At 43.6% G+C, this 19,030-nt stretch overlaps 1 protein-coding gene across 1 annotated transcript; it reads right to left on the bottom strand.

Moving 5' to 3' along the window:
• Positions 1-422: 422 nt before the first annotated feature.
• On the bottom strand, positions 423-17,689 carry LOC114910502 (soluble scavenger receptor cysteine-rich domain-containing protein SSC5D-like; the record flags this gene model as incomplete). Its single annotated transcript, XM_029251882.1, has 5 exons — positions 17,539-17,689; positions 4,166-4,477; positions 3,147-3,452; positions 765-1,079; positions 423-580 (listed from the first exon to the last, which is right to left on the bottom strand). Coding segments are annotated over exons 1-5 (1,242 nt in total), but the record flags the coding sequence as incomplete, so codon positions are not given.
• Positions 17,690-19,030: the final 1,341 nt, after the last annotated feature.

Here is a 19,030-nt window from a genome sequence, read left to right as displayed (position 1 = left end):
GCACGATGTGCAGCAGGTTTGGCCTGTGGTTCAAGTGCGCTTGGGGTGCCTTGCAGCAGACTAGCATCCCATCCTGGGTGTGACCCCTCCCCCACCAGCCCCACGCCCTGTGTTGCTGGGTTAGGCTCTGACTTGCTGCGACCCCGTATGGGACAAGCGGTTTCAGTCAATGTGTGTGTGTGTGTGTGTGTGTGTGTTTGTGTGTGTGTACAATACTCATCACAAATGTGCTTTATAATGAGGGATCAGTACTCACTGGAACACACTATGGACACATATGGGCTGGAACTGCAATTGAGTGTGTGTGGAGCACTGCAGTTGACCAAGTGAAACTCAGTTCCAGAGCATTGATACCCTGTGAGACACACATCAGTGTCCCCTGTCCCAGACAGGGAGGAGCTGTAGATCCTCACTGCAGAACCACAGCCCAGCTGTCTGCAGACCACGGAAGTCTCCCTGATGCTCCAGGAGTCCAGGAGAACCCTGCTCCAGGTGTGCTGGTAGTGAACCTCCAACTGACCCCCACAGCCACTTTCTCCAGACAGTCGGACCGTCCCATTGAGGGTTGAGAGAGATGATCCTGTAGAAACATCAGCATCTCATAATGGGTATGTTACAGCACCAGCAGTTCATTTTGTGTACAGTATATTATTCTTAAATGAGTTTTAGAGCCAACGGAACTGATTTACTGAAGATCGTTTCTATCCAGACATTTGACTGTGATTCCTCTCCTACAGCATAGTTATGAGCACAGCACTCCTCACCATTACAGATGACTCCTGCATCATGTTCATGAGAGCATGCAACTCGGTTCCATGAAGAAACAGCACACTGGGACAGGTGTGTCTCCTTCCCCTGACACTCAAACACATCAGCCCAGATGGGACCGCTGCCCTCTCCAAACCAGGCCTGTCCTGGCACCGCCACAGCGCTCCCACAGCCCAGCTGCTGACAGAGGACATTGGCTGCTCTCAGATCCCAGGATGCATCACACACTGTGCCCCACTCAGTGAGGTACTGTAACTCCACCCTCCCGGAGCAGCGGTCCGGGCCGTCCGCCAGTCTGCCGTTTGTGTACCCTGCGGAAAGAGCAGACAGGCAGTTAAATATCAGGGAAATACAAAACACTGTAACTAAGAATTTAACAAAATTATCAGCATAAAATCTATTTTCAATCATTTTTTAGTTTTTCTTTGTTAACCATTATTTAGTTGACACCTTTGCCCAAGGCAGCTTACAACATTAGATTTGTATACTGAGCAACTTACAATTATTGACCCATGTACAGAGTTTCAATGATTTTATTGTATCAGTTTTAGGTAAATACCTTCTTCAAGGGTACTGCAGCAGCGGTGGAGACTGAACTTGTGCCCCTTGTCTGATGACAGCTCCTTTTAAGATGACTGCTATAACAACTAAGCTACCCACTGTCCATATTTTACTACTAATTTAGTAATACAATGGTTAATTTTCTGGGCGCCTCCCACAGGAGCTGGTCTGAGCACGTTCCACTGGGAGGAGACCCCAGGGCAGTCCCAGGGCATGCAGACCAGATTATATCTCATGTCTGGTCTTGGAACACCTGGGTGTCCCCCTGGAGGAGCTAGAGCATGTGGTTGGGGATAGGTAGGTTTGGGCCCACTTGCTCTGCCTCCTACTACTGGGACCCTCACCAGGAAAAGAAGAAGGAAACTGACTGACCATCTTATTTGATAAACGCACACATTGTACATTTTCTATATTTGTATGGAACAAATGTTTTAAACAGTCAAGGACACTGATGGAAAAAATATGTAAACCTCTAGGATAAAGATCTTAAAAAGGCGATTGGAGTCATATATTCCAATAAATACAGGTATGAGTTAGACTTGGTTTCATATGAAAACCATATTCTGATTAGTTGCTCTTCACAACAGAGCTTTGTGGAATATGTGGAATATGGCTCTGCCAAAAGAGATTTCAAAGGACCTCAGAAGAAGAGTTGAAGCTCATAAGATTGGAAACCATTAAAAAAAGGATTCTTAAAGGCTTGGACCTCCACTGCTAAGCAGATTCCATTTGCTGCTCTCCCTCAGAGTGAATGCTCTACAAAGATTAGTGCAAAGGCATGCAGAATAATCTGAAAGAATCCAAGGGTGACAGCTAAGGATCCACAGGCACATCTTACACTTGCATGTAACATCTGTGATCATGAGTTTACAGTAAGAAAAATAACGAACATGAGTTGTGTTCATGAGAGGTTAACCACAGAGGAAGCCAGTGTTCTTCAAAAAAATGCTGTGTGTCTCAAGTTTGCTAAGAACAACTTAGATGTTTCACAGCACTACTCCAACAATGTTCTGTGGACAGATGAGACAAAAGCTGAACTTTTTGGTAAATGTACATAGTGCCATGTTTAGAGAAAACAAAACGCTGCATACCAAACGTAAAACCTCATCCCAACAGTAAAGAATGGTGGAGTGAGTATAATGCTGTGGGGCTGCCTTGTTTGTCAGGGTCTCAATGGTTTGCAGCCACTAACAGATCAAGTCCAAGTTGTATATGGAAATTCTGCTGGAGAATGTCAGGTCTGTGAACTACAACTTGAAATAAGCTGGGTCATGCAACACAAAAACGATCCAAAAAACAGGAGTAAATCAACAGTAGAGTATTTTTACAGTGGTTGAGTCAGAGTCCTGACCTTAATCTCATTGAAACACTATGGTGTTATCTGTTCAAACAAGATGTGAAAAATATGCCTGAAATGGGACAGTTTTGTACAAAAAAATGCACCAAAATGCTTGCAAAAAGTATCTACAAAAAGCATTTGCTTCGGGTGCCTGCCAATAATGGAGCTTCCAGTAGTTGCTAAATATGAGTTCACATACTTTTTTCATCAATGACTTTAACTGTGTGAACCATGTATTGCATAAAATGTAATGTGAAATGTGTGTGTTTTAAATACGACTTAAGATGTAAATCATATCACGTTTTATGAACCATTTGGATAATTCTAAAGGCTCAAAACTGCTAACACGTTTGCCTTTATTATAGAACAAATGTGGAAAAGCACTCATTGCAGATATGTTCATTCAAGGTGCTAAACTTGAAACTTTCTCATTCGAAGTAGATATTCTACACAATGTCCAACATCCTTCAACCCTTACCAGAACACACAAGTCCCACGCTGTCATCACGTGAGCAGCTCTGCTTCTTTGTGGATGATTTAGGACAGGAGTAAACATTTGACTCGTTCCCTGTACACCGAATCTCCTCTGTCCACATTTGGTATCCCCCCTTCCCAAAGGCAGACCCTCCCAGCACCTTCGCAGGGATCCCGCAGCCCAGCTGCCGACACACAACTTGGGCATCCTGCAGGTCAAAGTCAGCATCACACACTGTGTACCAGGTAATTCCATGCTGGATCTCCACTCTCCCCGAACACAGGTGTGTACCCTGTACCAGTTGCACATCTCTGTGGCCTATAGTTAAAGAAGAAATTTAAAGTGAATGTTCAGCTTTGACTAATGTTACATGCAAATGCAAAAAAGTAAACGTATTATATAGGTTACAGATAGGGTAACAATCTACAGTGTAAATTAGATAAAACTGTTTAGATTTTGCATATATTTCCAATAATCCTTCAGTTGGAATTTAAGGACAATACACCTTAGGTAGAACACTAGTACATTACACAGCATTGACAATGAGAAACACACTTACAGAAGCACAGTGTGTTCGAATAGTAGGAGAATACTATCAATGGATACCTAGATGAAAGCCATAATAAGTAATGGAAAGAAACACTGATCAGGGGCCGGATTCAAACCCCAGGCCTTGTACCTAAGTGCCAGTAAAGCATTCTGCTGCGCCGCTGTGCTTTGAGCAAAAACTAAAAGTTAAGTTATATCCCACAGACATAGAAAGTGAGAGAATCAGTACAGAAAATGAGAAGTCATCAGGAATGGAAAAACTGGTTGCGATGAAAGACCATTTGAATATATTGTTTGCAAACTGTCTCAGAAGAATAAAACTGAGTGGATTGTTGAACTGAAGGTCACAGAATGGACGAGGACATGACAACTTGTGATATATTTGTATTTATATGTATATATAAATGCATATGAAAAGCCTTTCTTTGCAAATTCACTAAGCAGTTATATTACCTGTGGGATTTATGTCCTACCTGAGCAGATAACTCCAGCATCATGAGCATGAGTACAGTCATGTTTACCCCATCCGTTATGTTGACAGTTTTTCAGTGTTGACTCAGATCCTACACAGGACACCTCATCCATCCAGATGTTCTCAGATCCTGGTCCAAAGTGATCATATTGCGGTGCTGCTACAGCATCTCCACAGAACATCTGTTTACACACCACTGATGCATCATCCATATCCCATCTATCTCCACACACAGTTCCCCACTGTCCTTCATGAAGAAGCTCCACTCTCCCAGCACAGGGACTGACACCATCCGCCAGCCTCACATCACTGTCTGCAAGAACAGGAGAGACGATTAAGCTGTTTCCAAGTGCTGGATGTAAAGCAGGGGGTAGGTGGAAGCATAGGGGTTAAAACAACTGGCTTTAGACCCAAAGGTTGCAGGTTTGAGTCTCACCTCCAGCTGTAGTACTCTTGAGCAAGGTACTTACCCTGAATTGATCCAGTAAAATTACACTGCTGTATAAATGGGAAATAAGTGTAACCTTAACATTGCAAGCTGCTCTGGAGGAAAGTATCAGTGAAATGAGTAAATGTAAATTCTTACCAATATATGCGTATAATTTACTCCAAGTTATTATTATATTCTTTGGTCTCTGCAGTGGTTCCCAGTGAAGAGCAGTAGGAAGTAAACTGGTAAGAACTAATGCTTTTGAACTTCGATGTTGCAGGTTTGAATCCCGCCTCCTGCTGCGGTATCTTCGATCAAGGTACTCACCCTGAATTGATAGGCTAAACATTCCCCTGCTTTATAAATCTTTAATAAGTATCTTAACATTGTAAGTTTGGAGAAAAGTTAGATAAATGTCACAACTAAGACTTACGTACACCTACAAAGCAGTGATTTGTTTCGTCTCTTCCAATTTTACAGAACTCACACGTAGGTACAGCGCATACTTTAATAACAGAACATAAATGGCTGAAATTATTAAATGCATTGCTGGTGGTAAACTTCAATTCAGACCCCCTTTTCTGGAAGAGCTACGACACCATTTTAGCTATTCCTCATCTGTCAGTGTAACTTAATAAACCCTAGTTCCCTCACCCTGCTGACCATAACTGTGTGTAAATGGGTGAACTTGAGCCCAACACCCCAGACTGCCTGCTCTCAACAAGTGTGTTAGGGTGACCATTGGATGTTCCAGAACTGCTTCCTAAACAGTAATGCATTGTGTTAGAATGCCCAAGAGAGGTGTGCAGCCTGTTGGCCTTGGATCTTCAGGTACCCCCCCCCCCCCCCCCCCCAACTTATAACAAGCTATGTTACACATTTCTTGTCTGTTTTTCTCATTTATTTTATTTTTTTTTTTAAAAATCTCTGAAGCAATACCAAATAAATCTGTGTTAAATCCTTTATCAATGAACACATCCAAAGCAGGACTGAGGTGGACTGGAGCCGATCCTAGAAGCACAGGGCAAAGGTAAACTTTAGAGCGGTCGCAGACAAAATGGACACACAAAGCAGGCAATTTAGTCACCAGTTAACCTGAAACATGTTTTTGGACTGTGGGAGGAAATTCAGTATGGGGGTAACATGCAAACTCTTCCAAGTCAGAGACCATCTTTGAACATTTGTACAATTCAGGTGCTTGAGACACTAGTATTGCCCCTGTACCAGTGCCACCGCACTGTATGAAATAACACCAGTCCCTCATAAAACAATTTTTTCATTATCTAAAATTACCCCATTATGTGGTTGGACTACCACTGTTTCGTATGGAAAAAAATAATTGGTTCCCAACTAAATATGTCACTTTACATGAATTAAAAAACCAAAATAAAATATTGTTTTTGAGAGACTACTATTATGGTTTTACCATAATTTTAGAGTATAATTATGAACTTTACACTTAAACTTATCACCTCGGATGTAATTAAGAGCAGGAGGCATCAAATATTCTTAAGTATGAGGCTGCTGCAGACACATTAATACATTTTTTCAGAGAATGTGAGAGGATAGAAGGTCAAATTCAAAGACAAAGTCAACTTTATTGTCATTCTACCTGTAGGTGAGTTACACATACTGGAGAACGAAATTTCGGTTCTCTTTGGACCTCCGTGCCACGTAGAACATACAGTGTTTGTAAAAAAAAAATAAAATGACTGGAATTCATTTAAGTAGTGGAAAAAAAAGGTCAGTATAAAGCTTCATATACAGCCCTGCTTCTACACTGCTCTGTATGAGACTCTGTATGTAATGGGGGGGTGTGCCTTTACTCACTCAGATTATGAAAGACTAGGCCTACATTCAATAATACACAAATTTGACAATTCTGTAATGGCTCACGCAAGGAAAACCTCTCAAAAATACAAAGAAGAGAAGCTAAGTTTTCCATAGTTCATTGATGAAGGATAAAGCCCGTACCAAAAAATTTCAAAAGGAGTTATACAGCAAAAGGACTTCATTTTGAAAGTATAGGTCTGCTTTTGTAGAAATGAGATGAGATTTAATTATTCGAAACATTGTGTAACTTACATGGCAGGAGACAGTGGTGAAAGAAAGAAAAAGGAAAGATGAAAAATGAGTCAATACGTCATAAGGTACCAGGGTCTCGTGCAGAATATGACATTTTATTGTTCTACCTTGAAAGTTATAAAAACTATAATTAAATTTAGTTCAGTCACGACAGAAAGTGAATTGGAAGGACAGTGGGATGAAAAGTTAAGAGAAATACATGAAAATTTAGTCAATATGGTTGAAGGTAACATTGCTTCATGCCTCATATGAAGTTCAAAGCTGTGCCTTGAAAGTTGTAAAAATGAGATGGAAAGAAGATTATGAATAAAAAAGACATAATGAAGAAAACAGCAAGCTGGCCGTGTCAAAACACACACACACACACACACACACACACACATTTTCCAAACTGCTTGCCCCATGCAGGGTCACGAGGAGCTGGAGCCTAACCTGGCAACACAGGGCAAAAGACTGGAGAGAGTGGGGACACACCTAGGACAGGATGCCGGTCTGTTGCAAGACACCCCAAGCAGGACTTGAACTCCAGACCCACTGGAGAGCAAGACCCAGTCCAACCCCCACATCCCCACATCCCACCTACTGTGTCAAAACAGCTTGATAAAAAAAAGAAAAAAAAAATCCTTGCTGTAACTCTGTCTCATTTCTGCCCACAAACTTGGACATGTCTGCAAAAAAGCCTGCTTCTGAAAGCCTTTCTCTGAACTGTCGCTTTGTGAAAAGGTAAATCTTTTTTGATTTTGCCTTTAGATACGCAACATTACGAACAGCCATATTCATCGTGTGTAAGGGAACATTCAAGGCACAACCTGGAGGGGTACCAACGCACGTACTGCTGTGTGTCCAGTCACCTGCTTTAGAAAAGCTTTCAGAAGCAGCTGTGACAGAGGGCCACCGTTCCTGCAAGGCAGGGAGAGGAGTGGTCTGATGGGTTGAGCTGCCACATGTTTGGGTCAGCTGGCAAAGGCCAAATCACCTTTGATGGAACCCGAAAATGAGTTATGAGTTTTCTAAGCAAGATTCCACTTAATTGAACTGATTTCCATAAACAGGTGTTGATATTGTAACGGCGTTGAGGGGAGTTATACCAGCATCATGTAAATAGTTGATATTGGTGTCCATGTACGTACATAGTTCTGTGTGTGTTGTGCTGATTGGTTGTCATTCTATTTATGCTCAGTGTTCGAGAGGGGAATTCTGGGGAGGTCGAGGGGTAACCCCTTCACCATTGGGCGCGGTAGGGGGACTGGGAGTGACCCGGGGGATTCTCCAGTGTTCTGTACTGGTTGAGGTGTCTTTGTTAAGACTGTTGCCAAATGGTATCTATGTGTTTAATCAAGAACATGTATCTTTTACTTTGACTCCTGAGCTAGTTTCTGGTAGCTCCATGGGGGGATTGCTACAATATAAATGGTTTCTCACCACACATACATACAATCTGGAACAGAATATTAGCATATGTTGTATAATATTAACACCTCCAGTAACCCCCACCTTCTGCACCTTTGATCTGAGAAGAGGAGGTGTGTTGGGTTTTCTGCAAACAGAAGACGAGGAAAGCACCAGGCCCAGACGGTGTCTCACCGGCCTGCCTAAAAACCTGTGCTGACCAGCTGGCCCCTATCTTCACAAAGATCTTCAACAGATCACTGGAGCTGTGCGAAGTTCCTTCCTGCTTCAAACGCTCCACCATCATCCCCATCCCAAAGAAACCACTCACTTCCACCCACAGCTTGGGTTCTGGAACCACTCTACTCGATCGAGGGTGGACTCTCCACTATTCTGGCGTTGCCCAAGGTGAGAGGCGGCGGGCTGGTGTGGGCTTATTAATAGCCCCCCAGTTCAGCCGCCATGTGTTGGAGTCTACCCCGGTGAATGAGAGGGTCATCTCCCTACGCCTTCGGGTCAGGGAACGGTCTCTCACTGTCGTTTGTGCTTATGCGCCTAGCAGCAGTGTAGAGTACCCGGCCTTTTTAGAGTCCCTGGGGGGCGTGCTGGAAAGCGCTCCCACTGGGGACTCTGTCGTTCTACTGGGGGACTTCAACGCCCACGTGGGCAGCGACAGTGATACCTGGAGGGGCGTGATTGGGAGGAACGGCCTCCCTGATCTGAACCCGAGCGGTGAGTTGTTATTGGATTTCTGTGTTAGCCGCGGTTTATCCATAACGAACCCCATGTTCATGCATAAGGGTGTCCACCAGTGCACTTAGCACCAGGACACCCTAGGTTGGAGGTCGATGATCGACTTTGTAGTCGTTTCTTCTGACCTTCGGCCATATGTCTTGGACACTCGGGTGAAGAGAGGGGCTGAGCTGTCAACTGATCACCACCTGGTGGTGAGTTGGATTCGATGGCGGGGGAAAAAGCTGGACAGACCTGGCAGGCCCAAATGCATAGTGAGGGTCTGTTGGGAACGTTTGGCGGAGGCCCCTGTCAGAGAGGTCTTCAATCAGGTCCCGAGGGAGACTGGGGACATTGAGTCCGAATGGACTATGTTCCACACCTCCATTGTCGGTGCGGCGGTTCGGAGCTGCGGCCATAAGGTCTCCGGTGCCTGTCGCGGCGGCAATCCCCAAACACGGTGGTGGACACCGGAAGTAAGGGATGCCGTCAAGCTGAAGAAGGAGTTCTATTGGGCCTGGCTGGCTCATGGGACTCCTGAAGCAGCTGACAGGTACCGACGGGCCAAACGGAGCGCGGCTCTGGCAGTCGCTGCGGCAAAAACTCGGGCTTGGGAGGAGTTCGGTGAGGCCATGGAGGAAGACTTTCGGTCGACCTCAAAGAGATTCTGGCAAACCGTCCGGCGACTCAGAGGGGGGACGCGGTGTTCCACGAACACTGTTTACAGTGGAAGTGGTGCGCTGCTGACCTCAGCTGAGGATGTTCTCGGGCGGTGGAAGGAGTACTTTGAGGATCTCCTCAATCCCTCCGACACGCCTTCCGTAGAGGAAGCTGAGGCTGGGGACTCGGAGGGGGACTCGTCCATTACCCTGGCTGAAGTTGCTGAGGTAGTCAAAAAACTCCTCGGTGGCAAGGCTCCGGGGGTGGATGAGATCCGCCCCGAGTTTCTCAAGTCTCTGGATGTTGTGGGGCTGTCTTGGCTGACACGCCTCTGCAGCATCGCGTGGAGTTCGGGAACGGTGCCTCTGGACTGGCAGACCGGGGTGGTGGTCCCTCTTTTTAAGAAGGGGGACCGGAGATTGTGTTCCAACTACAGGGGGATCACACTCCTTAGCCTCCCTGGGAAAGTCTATGCCAGGGTACTGGAAAGGAGAATCCGACCGATAGTCGAACCTCGGATTCAGGAGGAGCAATGCGGTTTTCGCCCTGGCCGTGGAACACTGGACCAGCTCTATACCCTCACTAGGGTGCTGGAGGGTTCGTGGGAGTTTGCCCAACCAGTCCATATGTGTTTTGTGGACCTGGAGAAGGCATTCGACCGTGTCCCTCGCGGCATCCTGTGGGGGGTACTTCGGGATTATGGGGTTCGGGGCTCGTTGCTACGGGCTGTTCGTTCCCTGTATGACCGGAGCAGGAGCTTGGTTCGCATTGCCGGCAGTAAGTCAGACCTGTTCCCGGTGCATGTTGGACTCCGCCAGGGTTGCCCTTTGTCACCGATTCTGTTCATTATCTTTATGGACAGAATTTCTAGGCGCAGTCAGGGAACGGAGGGTGTCTGTTTTGGTGGCCGCGAGATCTCGTCTCTGCTTTTTGCGGACGATGTGGTCCTGTTGGCTTCATCAAGTCAAGACTTGCAGCGTGCACTGGGGAGGTTTGCAGCCGAGTGCGAAGCGGCGGGGATGAGAATCAGCACCTCCAAATCCGAGGCCATGGTTCTCAGTCGGAAAAAGGTGGATTGCTCCCTCCGGGTTAGGGGGGAGTTGCTCCCTCAAGTGGAGGAGTTTAAGTATCTTGGGGTCTTGTTCACGAGTGAGGGAAAAATGGAGCGGCAGGTTGACAGGCGGATCGGTGCGGCGTCCGCAGTAATGCGGTCATTGTACCGGTCTGTTGTGGTGAAGAGGGAGCTGAGTCGTAAGGCGAAGCTCTCAATTTACCGGTCGATCTACGTTCCTACCCTCACCTATGGTCATGAACTCTGGATCATGACCGAAAGAATGAGATCGCGGATACAAGCGGCAGAAATGAGTTTCCTCCGCAGAGTGGCTGGGCGCACCCTTAGGGATAGGGTGAGGAGCTCGGAGTAGAGCCACTGCTCCTCCGCATCGAGAGGAGCCAGTTGAGGTGGCTCGGGCATCTGTTCCGGATGCCTCCTGGACGCCTCCCTGGGGAGGTGCTCCGGGCTTGTCCCACTGGGAGGAGGCCTCGGGGCAGACCCAGGACACGTTGGAGAGACTATGTCTCCCGGCTGGCCTGGGAACGCCTTGGGGTTCCCCCAGAGGAACTGGAGGAGGTGTGCGGGGAGAGGGAAGTCTGGAGTACTCTGCTCGGACTGCTGCCCCCGCGACCCGGCCCCGGATAAAAGCGGAGGAAGATGGATGGATGGATGGAGTTCGGACTGCTGGAAGAATCATCGGCACACCCCACCCCAGCTCTCCAAGAAATATACTCGTCCAGAGTCAGTAAAAGGGCTAGAAAAATCATTCTAGACCCCTCACATCCAGGCCACTTCCTCTTCGAACCCTTGCCATCTGGCCGGCGCTACAGAGCACTGAGCACCAGGACAGCCAGGCACAAGAAAAGTTTCTTTCCTCAGGCCATCTACCTCATGAACAACTAAATCCCCCCTAGAGAGTAAACCAGCGCAATACACAACGCTATTTATATTTATAATTATATCTATCACATCATATGTCTTACTCACATTCCCTTGCATTTGTATAGAACATACCTGTACATACATATAATGTCTAGTGACTATTTTTTGTATATTGTGTACTTTATGTTTTTTATATATTTTTTATGCTTTATTCACATATTCTATCTTCTCATCTGTGTCTTGTCACTGTCATTCTGTCTGTTTGTTCTGTCTGTGCTCTGGAAGTTTGTGTCACCAAGACAAATTCCTTGTATGTGTGAACATACTTGGCAATAAAGCTCGTTATTATTCTGATTCTGATATATTACATCCGAAAACATTTTTAGAAGATGGTATGAGAACAATATTGTATTTGAGACAATGGTTACTTGGTTACTCTCAATACCTTCCGAAGAATGGAATAGTCTACCGGTTACTGTCAGAAATGCCCCGTCTGTTTCTGTTTTCAAATCCCAACTAAAGACTTACATATTCTCTTAGGCATTCCACCTCGAAATTTAATTTCACCTGCCTTGGTTGTTTATCACCTTTATAAAAACGCATATTAAATTTAAGTAACATATTACTAATTCTGTTCTATCTTCTTGTTGAGCACTACCTCGTTACATAAGACCTGCGGAGGCCGGCTGTTGGTGACAGACGAATCCCGTGCTGATTGCAGATGATGTTCATCTGCTGAGCTGGGGATCAAAGATGCCATTTAGCAACATAATCATTATTACTTGTTACACACTGGCTTACAATTGTTGCTTTCTAGAATGCCCAGGAGGAGTGGAAAACTACTGGCCCATGGACCCCCAGAGGTTTTTTCTCCCTCAACTTTCAGTTGGGAGTTTTTGTTCCTTTCCCCGGTGGCCAGTGGGCATACTTATAATTGTATAAAAGTACTTTATTATGGTAGCCATTAGTCGACTGTCTTCTTTGTTTGTATGTTTTTCTTGCCTTATGTCTGTGTTAAAGCCTTCTGTGTCACTGCATGAGAAGAGCGCTCTATAAAAATAAATTGAATTGAATTGAGGGGGAGCGTGGTGGTGCAGTGGGTTGGACCAGGTCCTGCTCTCTAGTGGGTCTGGGGTTTGAGTCCCGCTTGGGGTGCCTTGCGACGGACTGGCGTCCCGTCCTGGGTGTGTCCCCTCCCCCTCCGGCCTTATGCCCTGTGTTACCGGGTAGGCTCCGGTTCCCCGCAACCCGGTCTGGGACGTGTGTGCGTGTGTGTGCGCGTGCGTGCGTGCTGGACTGGGTCCTGCTCTCTAGTGGGTCTGGGGTTCGAGTCCCGCTTGGGGTGCCTTGCGGTGGACTGGTGTCCTGTCCTGGGTGTGTCCCCTCCCCCTCTGGCCTTATGCCCTGTGTTGCCGGGTAGGCTCCGGTTCCCTGTGACCCTATATGGGACAAGCGTTTCAGAAAATGTGTGTGTGAATTGAAAGATTGAGCTCTCGATCTCAACTGAGCAATTTGCTGTTATTTTGGATGCTGTTCCCAAATGGCCCTCCTACTTAGATTATGAAATACAAGGAAAAATAACACCCTGTATTCAAATGTGTCATTGAATAGTGTCCACATTCCTAACAAGAAATTCAATGTCTTCTTAGGGCTAGGGTTATGTAATGAATATTAGTCTAATAAATATTCTATTCCCATGTAACTCTAATTCGTACTCAAAATACTATGTTATATCGGAAAGGAGCTAAGAATCGACCGAGGCCGCATTGTCTCAGAACTGAGACAACAGATGTTTCCATTAAAATTATCCTTTCATATGCCCTACAAACCAAGTGTTAATCAGTTATGTGAGATTTGTGCGCTGGAACAAGAAGCAACGGTAAAGCTATTCTTTAACTATTTACTAAAACATGTTTTGGTGTAAACTCGAAAACACTTGAAAGTAAAAGTGGATTTCACAAATAATATTTTTTAAGCAAAAAGACTTTAATCAAAATCTGTGTTTCCTAATCTACATCTAATCCTTGGTAAATATCACAACCACAAACAAAAATGGCAAAAGCTAAACTCCATTTTAAACTACCGAAAGTTTAATTTGAACCATTATTTAGATTTTACAAGATGTAAAGAATGGTGCACTTTCAAGCGTTGTGAAATTTATAATTTACTTAAAATGTATCTGTCAACCTGTACAATCTGTACAAATAATAAAAATACGAATAATAAAACTAAAAGCAGTAGTAAAAAAGTACACACACACACATACACACACACAGAATCTGAAGCTGCTGGTCCCCAGCAGGGTCGCGGGGAACTGGAGCCTAACCCAGCAACACAGGCCGCAGGGCTGGAGGGGGAGGGGACACACCCATGCCAGTCCATCGCAAGGCACCCCAAGTGGGACTCAAACCCTAGACCCACCAGAGAGCAGGCAGGGGCGAAATTCGTCACACCACCGTGTCCCCCATAAAAGAAGTATAAAATAGTAAAAGTATGAATAGTAATAATAATAATTCTGTGTGATTTCAAAAGCCAAATCAGCCACTGGAGAAATTATGGTAACAACCTGTTTGGGTTATTCAAAGGGAATGGAGCGATGGAGAGTAAAAAGTAGCATTCATACAAATTGTTTAGACTTAAATTTTAAGAGGGCAAGTCTAGAGGGTCCACACCAGCCCTGTTCATATGTAATATAAAGCTTTCTTTGTCTTCAGTCCACCTTCATAAAATCCTGGCTGATTCAAGAAAGAACAATTAGTACTTGATCTATGCGATAATAAGAATGAATTCTTTACTGTACAGTATTAATTTCAGGATCCATAACTATCTGTATTGCATTTAATTTTATTTATTGTTCCATTGTGTCATTTAATTACAGCACTATATACTATTACTGTGTATTAGTAGATTTTTACCATGAATAGATGCAGAACTTGTGAAAAAATAAAAAGCCCAATGGTGTAATGTATCATTCTTGCATGTTTGTACATTCTTATGGTTCATATAAAACAGTAGAAGGATATTTTTCACTACTGACAAAGCTGACTTGCAACAGGAGTCATTAAAATGGAGCCCAGTTGTAAACGAAGGACTGGCCGTATATTATTGTGGCACGCACCGCCGGGGGGTTTGGATGGGGCAAAAAAGGGCTCGGAGATAGTGTTCATGATGAACAATTTATTAGAAGAACAGCACCAGGGAAATAATGCTCTCGGCCTGGGAATCCCGCTTCCTGCAGGACCTGCGCTTACAGCCAGCCTTCCTAGCCTACTTAGCACTTGGTGCCTGGTACCTCTCTCCCCCCACACTTGCAGCCACAGTCAACCCACCATTTCCCCCCGACGTGCCCCCAGTGGTTACACACATTATTTACAGGTTTTCCAGAATGCAACTATTTACACAAAACCAGTAACGCGGGTCGTTACATTATTTATTTCTTATATTGCAATGACCCAGATCTGTCGGTTAACAATAGCAAAAAGAAAATGAAAATGTGCAGAAATTAATTTATGGCAGGATCAGTTACAAGTATCATAGCAATTCCTACCTGTTCAAAATATTTTTACTTTCTTGTTACATTGAATGCCTGCTCTGAACCCATAACCAGAGACAGTAGCTGGGTTTCAATGACCTGTTTGGGCTTGGCTACATGCATGTATTTCTACCGTGTCTTTGTCAAGACTGGGGAAAGGACTCGTATGACAGTGTAGCAAGCAGAAATTAATTAATATGCCTATTGTATTAACACCGGGTATATTTTTTATATGATGTTATGGCGGGTTTTTCATTGCACTGGGTTCCGTTACGCTTTTGAAGTGTGCACGTAATTTTTACAAACGCTTTTTTAATTGTCACACTTTTTCATAAATATCTTGTCATAAAACTAATGTTAAGAACAAATAACTGTGGAGAATGGATAAATTGCAGTAACAAATTTCAATGAGAAAAAACATTTGAAAATCCTTTAAATATGAGTGCATCTGTTTCGGCGCAGGTCGATACCAAACTTTCCTTTCCCTATTGTTTTTATCATTATATGGTGCTTTTAGAAAATATTCAGACCCCTTCAGTTTTTTATGTTGCATTCATATGCAAAAATAATTTCCATTAACTTTTCCCTTCAATTTACACTCAATATCCCATAATGACTAAGCAAAAGCAGGATTTTAAACATTTTGCTAATTTATTAAAAATAAGACACTGAAATATCATCTAACTACTGAAACCCTTTACGTAGCTGGCAGTGATTACAGCCTGGAGTCTTCTTGGGTATGACTTGACAAGCTCTGTGTACCTGGATTTAGGGATTTTCTGCCATTTTTTTCTGAAGATCCTCTCAAGCTCTGTCAGCTTGCTTGGGAACCATCAGTAGACAGCTATTTTTTGGTCCCTCCAGAGATGTTCAATTGGATTTAGGTCCAGGCTCTGGTTGGGTGACTCAAAGACATTCACAGAGCTGTCCCTAAGTCACTCGTTTGTTGTCTTTGCTTTGTGCTTAAAGTCATTGTCCTATTGGAAAGTGAACCTTCACACCAGAGCGCTCTAGAGAAGGATTTTATGAAGGACATCACTGTACTTTGCTCCATCCAGATTTCCCTGGACTCTGCCATGTCTCCAAGTTTTAATTGTTGAAAAACAACCCCGCAGCATGATGCTGCCACCACCATTCTTCACCGTTGGGATGGTATTGCGCAGGTGATGAACAGTGCCTAGTTTCTTCCAGAAATGACACTTAGAATTGAGGTTCAACTGTTCAATCTGGGTTTCTCACAATTTGAGAGTCATTTAAGTGTCTTTTTTGTAAACTCAAAGTAAGTTTTCATGTGTCTTTTACTAAGGAGAGGTTTCCATCTGGCCACTCTACCAAAAAGCCCAGATAAGTAGAATGTTGCAGTGATGGTTGCCATTCTGGAAGTTTCTCTCATCTCCGTACAGGATCTCTGGAGCTCAGCTAGAGTGACTATCACTCTTGGGAGTCTCTCTAACCAAGGCCTTTCCCCCCGATTGCTCATTTTGACCAGGTGGTCAGCTCTAGGAAGAGTCAGGATGGTTCCAGACTTCTTCCATTTGAATAATTATGCAGGGCACTATGCTCTTCGGAATCTTCCACGCTGGAGAAAATTTTTTGTAGTCTTCCCCAGATCTATACCTCAACTCAGTCTTGTCTCTAAGCTATGCAAGCAATTCCTTTGACCTCATGGTTTGGCTTTTGCTCTGGTAACACATTGTTAACTGTGGGACATTCTATAGACAGGTGTGTGCCTTATTAAATCATGTCCAATCAACTAAATTTACCACAGGTGGACTCAAAACAAGGTGTAGAAACATCTCACAGATTATCAATAGAAATGGGATGCATCCTAACTAAATTTCAAGTGTCATAGCAAAGGGTTTGAATACATATGTCAATATGATATCTCAGTTTTTTATTTTTATAAAATTGCTAAATTTTCTAAAAATCTGTTTTTGCTTTGTCATTATGTGGTATTTAGTGTAGACTGATGCAGGGAAACTGATGATTGTAGCATAAGGCTGCAACATAAGGAAAGGCAAAAGTGAAGGGGTATGAATACTTTCTGAATGCACTGTAAACAAAATAAATAAGAAGTTTTCAATCTGAAAACTGTACAAGGCTACAGCAGCATACCGACAGCAATCTAACAACAGTAGTCACTGAAGTAAATGAATATCACAGTAAAGCATAAATTAATAAATAGTATAGATGGCTCATTGCAACTATGTACGTTATATTAGCATTTCAACCCTACTAATAATAAGCAGTAATACATACAGACATTATTTCAATGTATTAACATTTATGTAGATATATAAAGTCACAAAATGAAGACCTGGAAGTAGTTTTATAGCTAATCTAATAAATATTACATTCTTTGTATGGCTATGGTGAGGTTCTTTTTCTGCTTGGCTAAATTACAATCCCAAAATGAAATTATGTGTCCATAGCAATTGCTAAAATCCACAAAAGATAAAAATTTGAAAAAATTTAAAGGAATACCATAAATAATTAATTTACAAAATTTTACTCAGATCTGATTGACTGCATTACATCCTCACCATAATCTTAAGACTTGACCCTACAATGCGTAACAGAAGCAAACACAAAAGAGGGTACTTAACTCACCGGCTGTGGTGGACAGGAGCAGGGATGAGAGCATGAGGATGAACAGACAGCTCTCCATCTCCATGAGCACAAACCAACTGTCCTCAGAGCAAAGTTCAGAACCCAACCTTGAGCTGTGAGCTCTCAGGGCGAGCGAGTGCCTTTGTACCATCCTGGACCCCCATAGAGAACACGCCCCCAGCCACCAATCACACTCAGCATTGCCTTATCAGAGGAGTACAGGGACACATAAAAAGTGTGGAAACACCAATCAGAGGAATCTCTGTGTGTTTCCTCCATATATACAGATACTGTAGCGCCGAAGTCTGATCTGACTCCGCCTTCTACTGTAAACCATTCAAACACCAACATTCACAACACAGTTAAAATGTGAGCTCAAGGGATTTTAAATTAATTACTAGAAGTGACACAGGTGAATTTATGGAGGTTTTCTATAAAAATTAAAAGTGGCAGAAATAAACAAAAAAAAAGGGCAAATGAAAAGAGAAACTATCTCCCTCGACAAATAATAAGCCAACAGCAAGCATGGTCCCACAATGAAGTTCACTGTTTCTCTCAAATCCATCTGTATACCCTGGGGTTTCACACGCGGCACGTGGCACTCGTCACCCAAACTTGAAAGTGAAGGATGTGGGAGATGTGGTCTATCCTCCCATGGAGAGACCCATACAAAGAACAATTAGAACCACAGCTTTATTAATACTTTTCATCAGCCATGTCCTTGTGTTTCTGATATTGACCTTTATCTGCAGTAGGTGGCAGGACTGAGCTATGCATCAAGTCTCATTTAAAAGGCACAGAAGGAATATCCTGTACAAATAGCATGAACAAATTACAAATAGCATGAACTTGCTCCCCATTTCCTGCTTTAATTTCTCCATCAATCACTTCATGTTGATCCATGCTGCCGACTACAAATGACATTTTACATTTGTTGGAGGAACAAATTTTGACTCGGTATAGTTTGACTTTTTTTTGGAAATGAAGCTCTTCCACCCAGCAGCAGGGCTTACATTCTCTGCCAAGGTGAAGTGCAGTAAATGTGGAGCAGTTTCTTCAGCTTATAAGGACTGACTTCAGATGGTTTACACATCTAGTTAAAATGCCCCTTGGCCACCCATGGGGTGTGTACTTGGATGAGGCTGACCTAGGATATGATGTGACATTATAAAACAAGAATTAAAAGTAAAATATATTGATATCCTTTTCAGTGTAAAATATGGGTTTATTCTTGTTTGCTAAGTAATACAATGGACTGTGAATATATGGAGTAAAGAGTGGCTACTTCAGAGGCCCAGTCCACCATCAGGACCATGTCGGCCAATGTTGAGCTCAAGTATGAGGAGGCTGTGAAGCAAGAGATCCTGACAAGCCGATTACATATCATTCTGAAAAATGAGATTTACTGTAACAACAATTAGCTCAGTTGGGAAAGTGTATTCTGAACAACAGCAAGGAAATCACTGTAGCTTCTTTCATGATGATCACACCT

Source organism: Scleropages formosus, chromosome 5 (genome assembly GCF_900964775.1).
Source record: "Scleropages formosus chromosome 5, fSclFor1.1, whole genome shotgun sequence".
Lineage (NCBI taxonomy): Eukaryota > Metazoa > Chordata > Actinopteri > Osteoglossiformes > Osteoglossidae > Scleropages > Scleropages formosus.
This window is presented reverse-complemented; position numbering and strand designations above follow the sequence as displayed.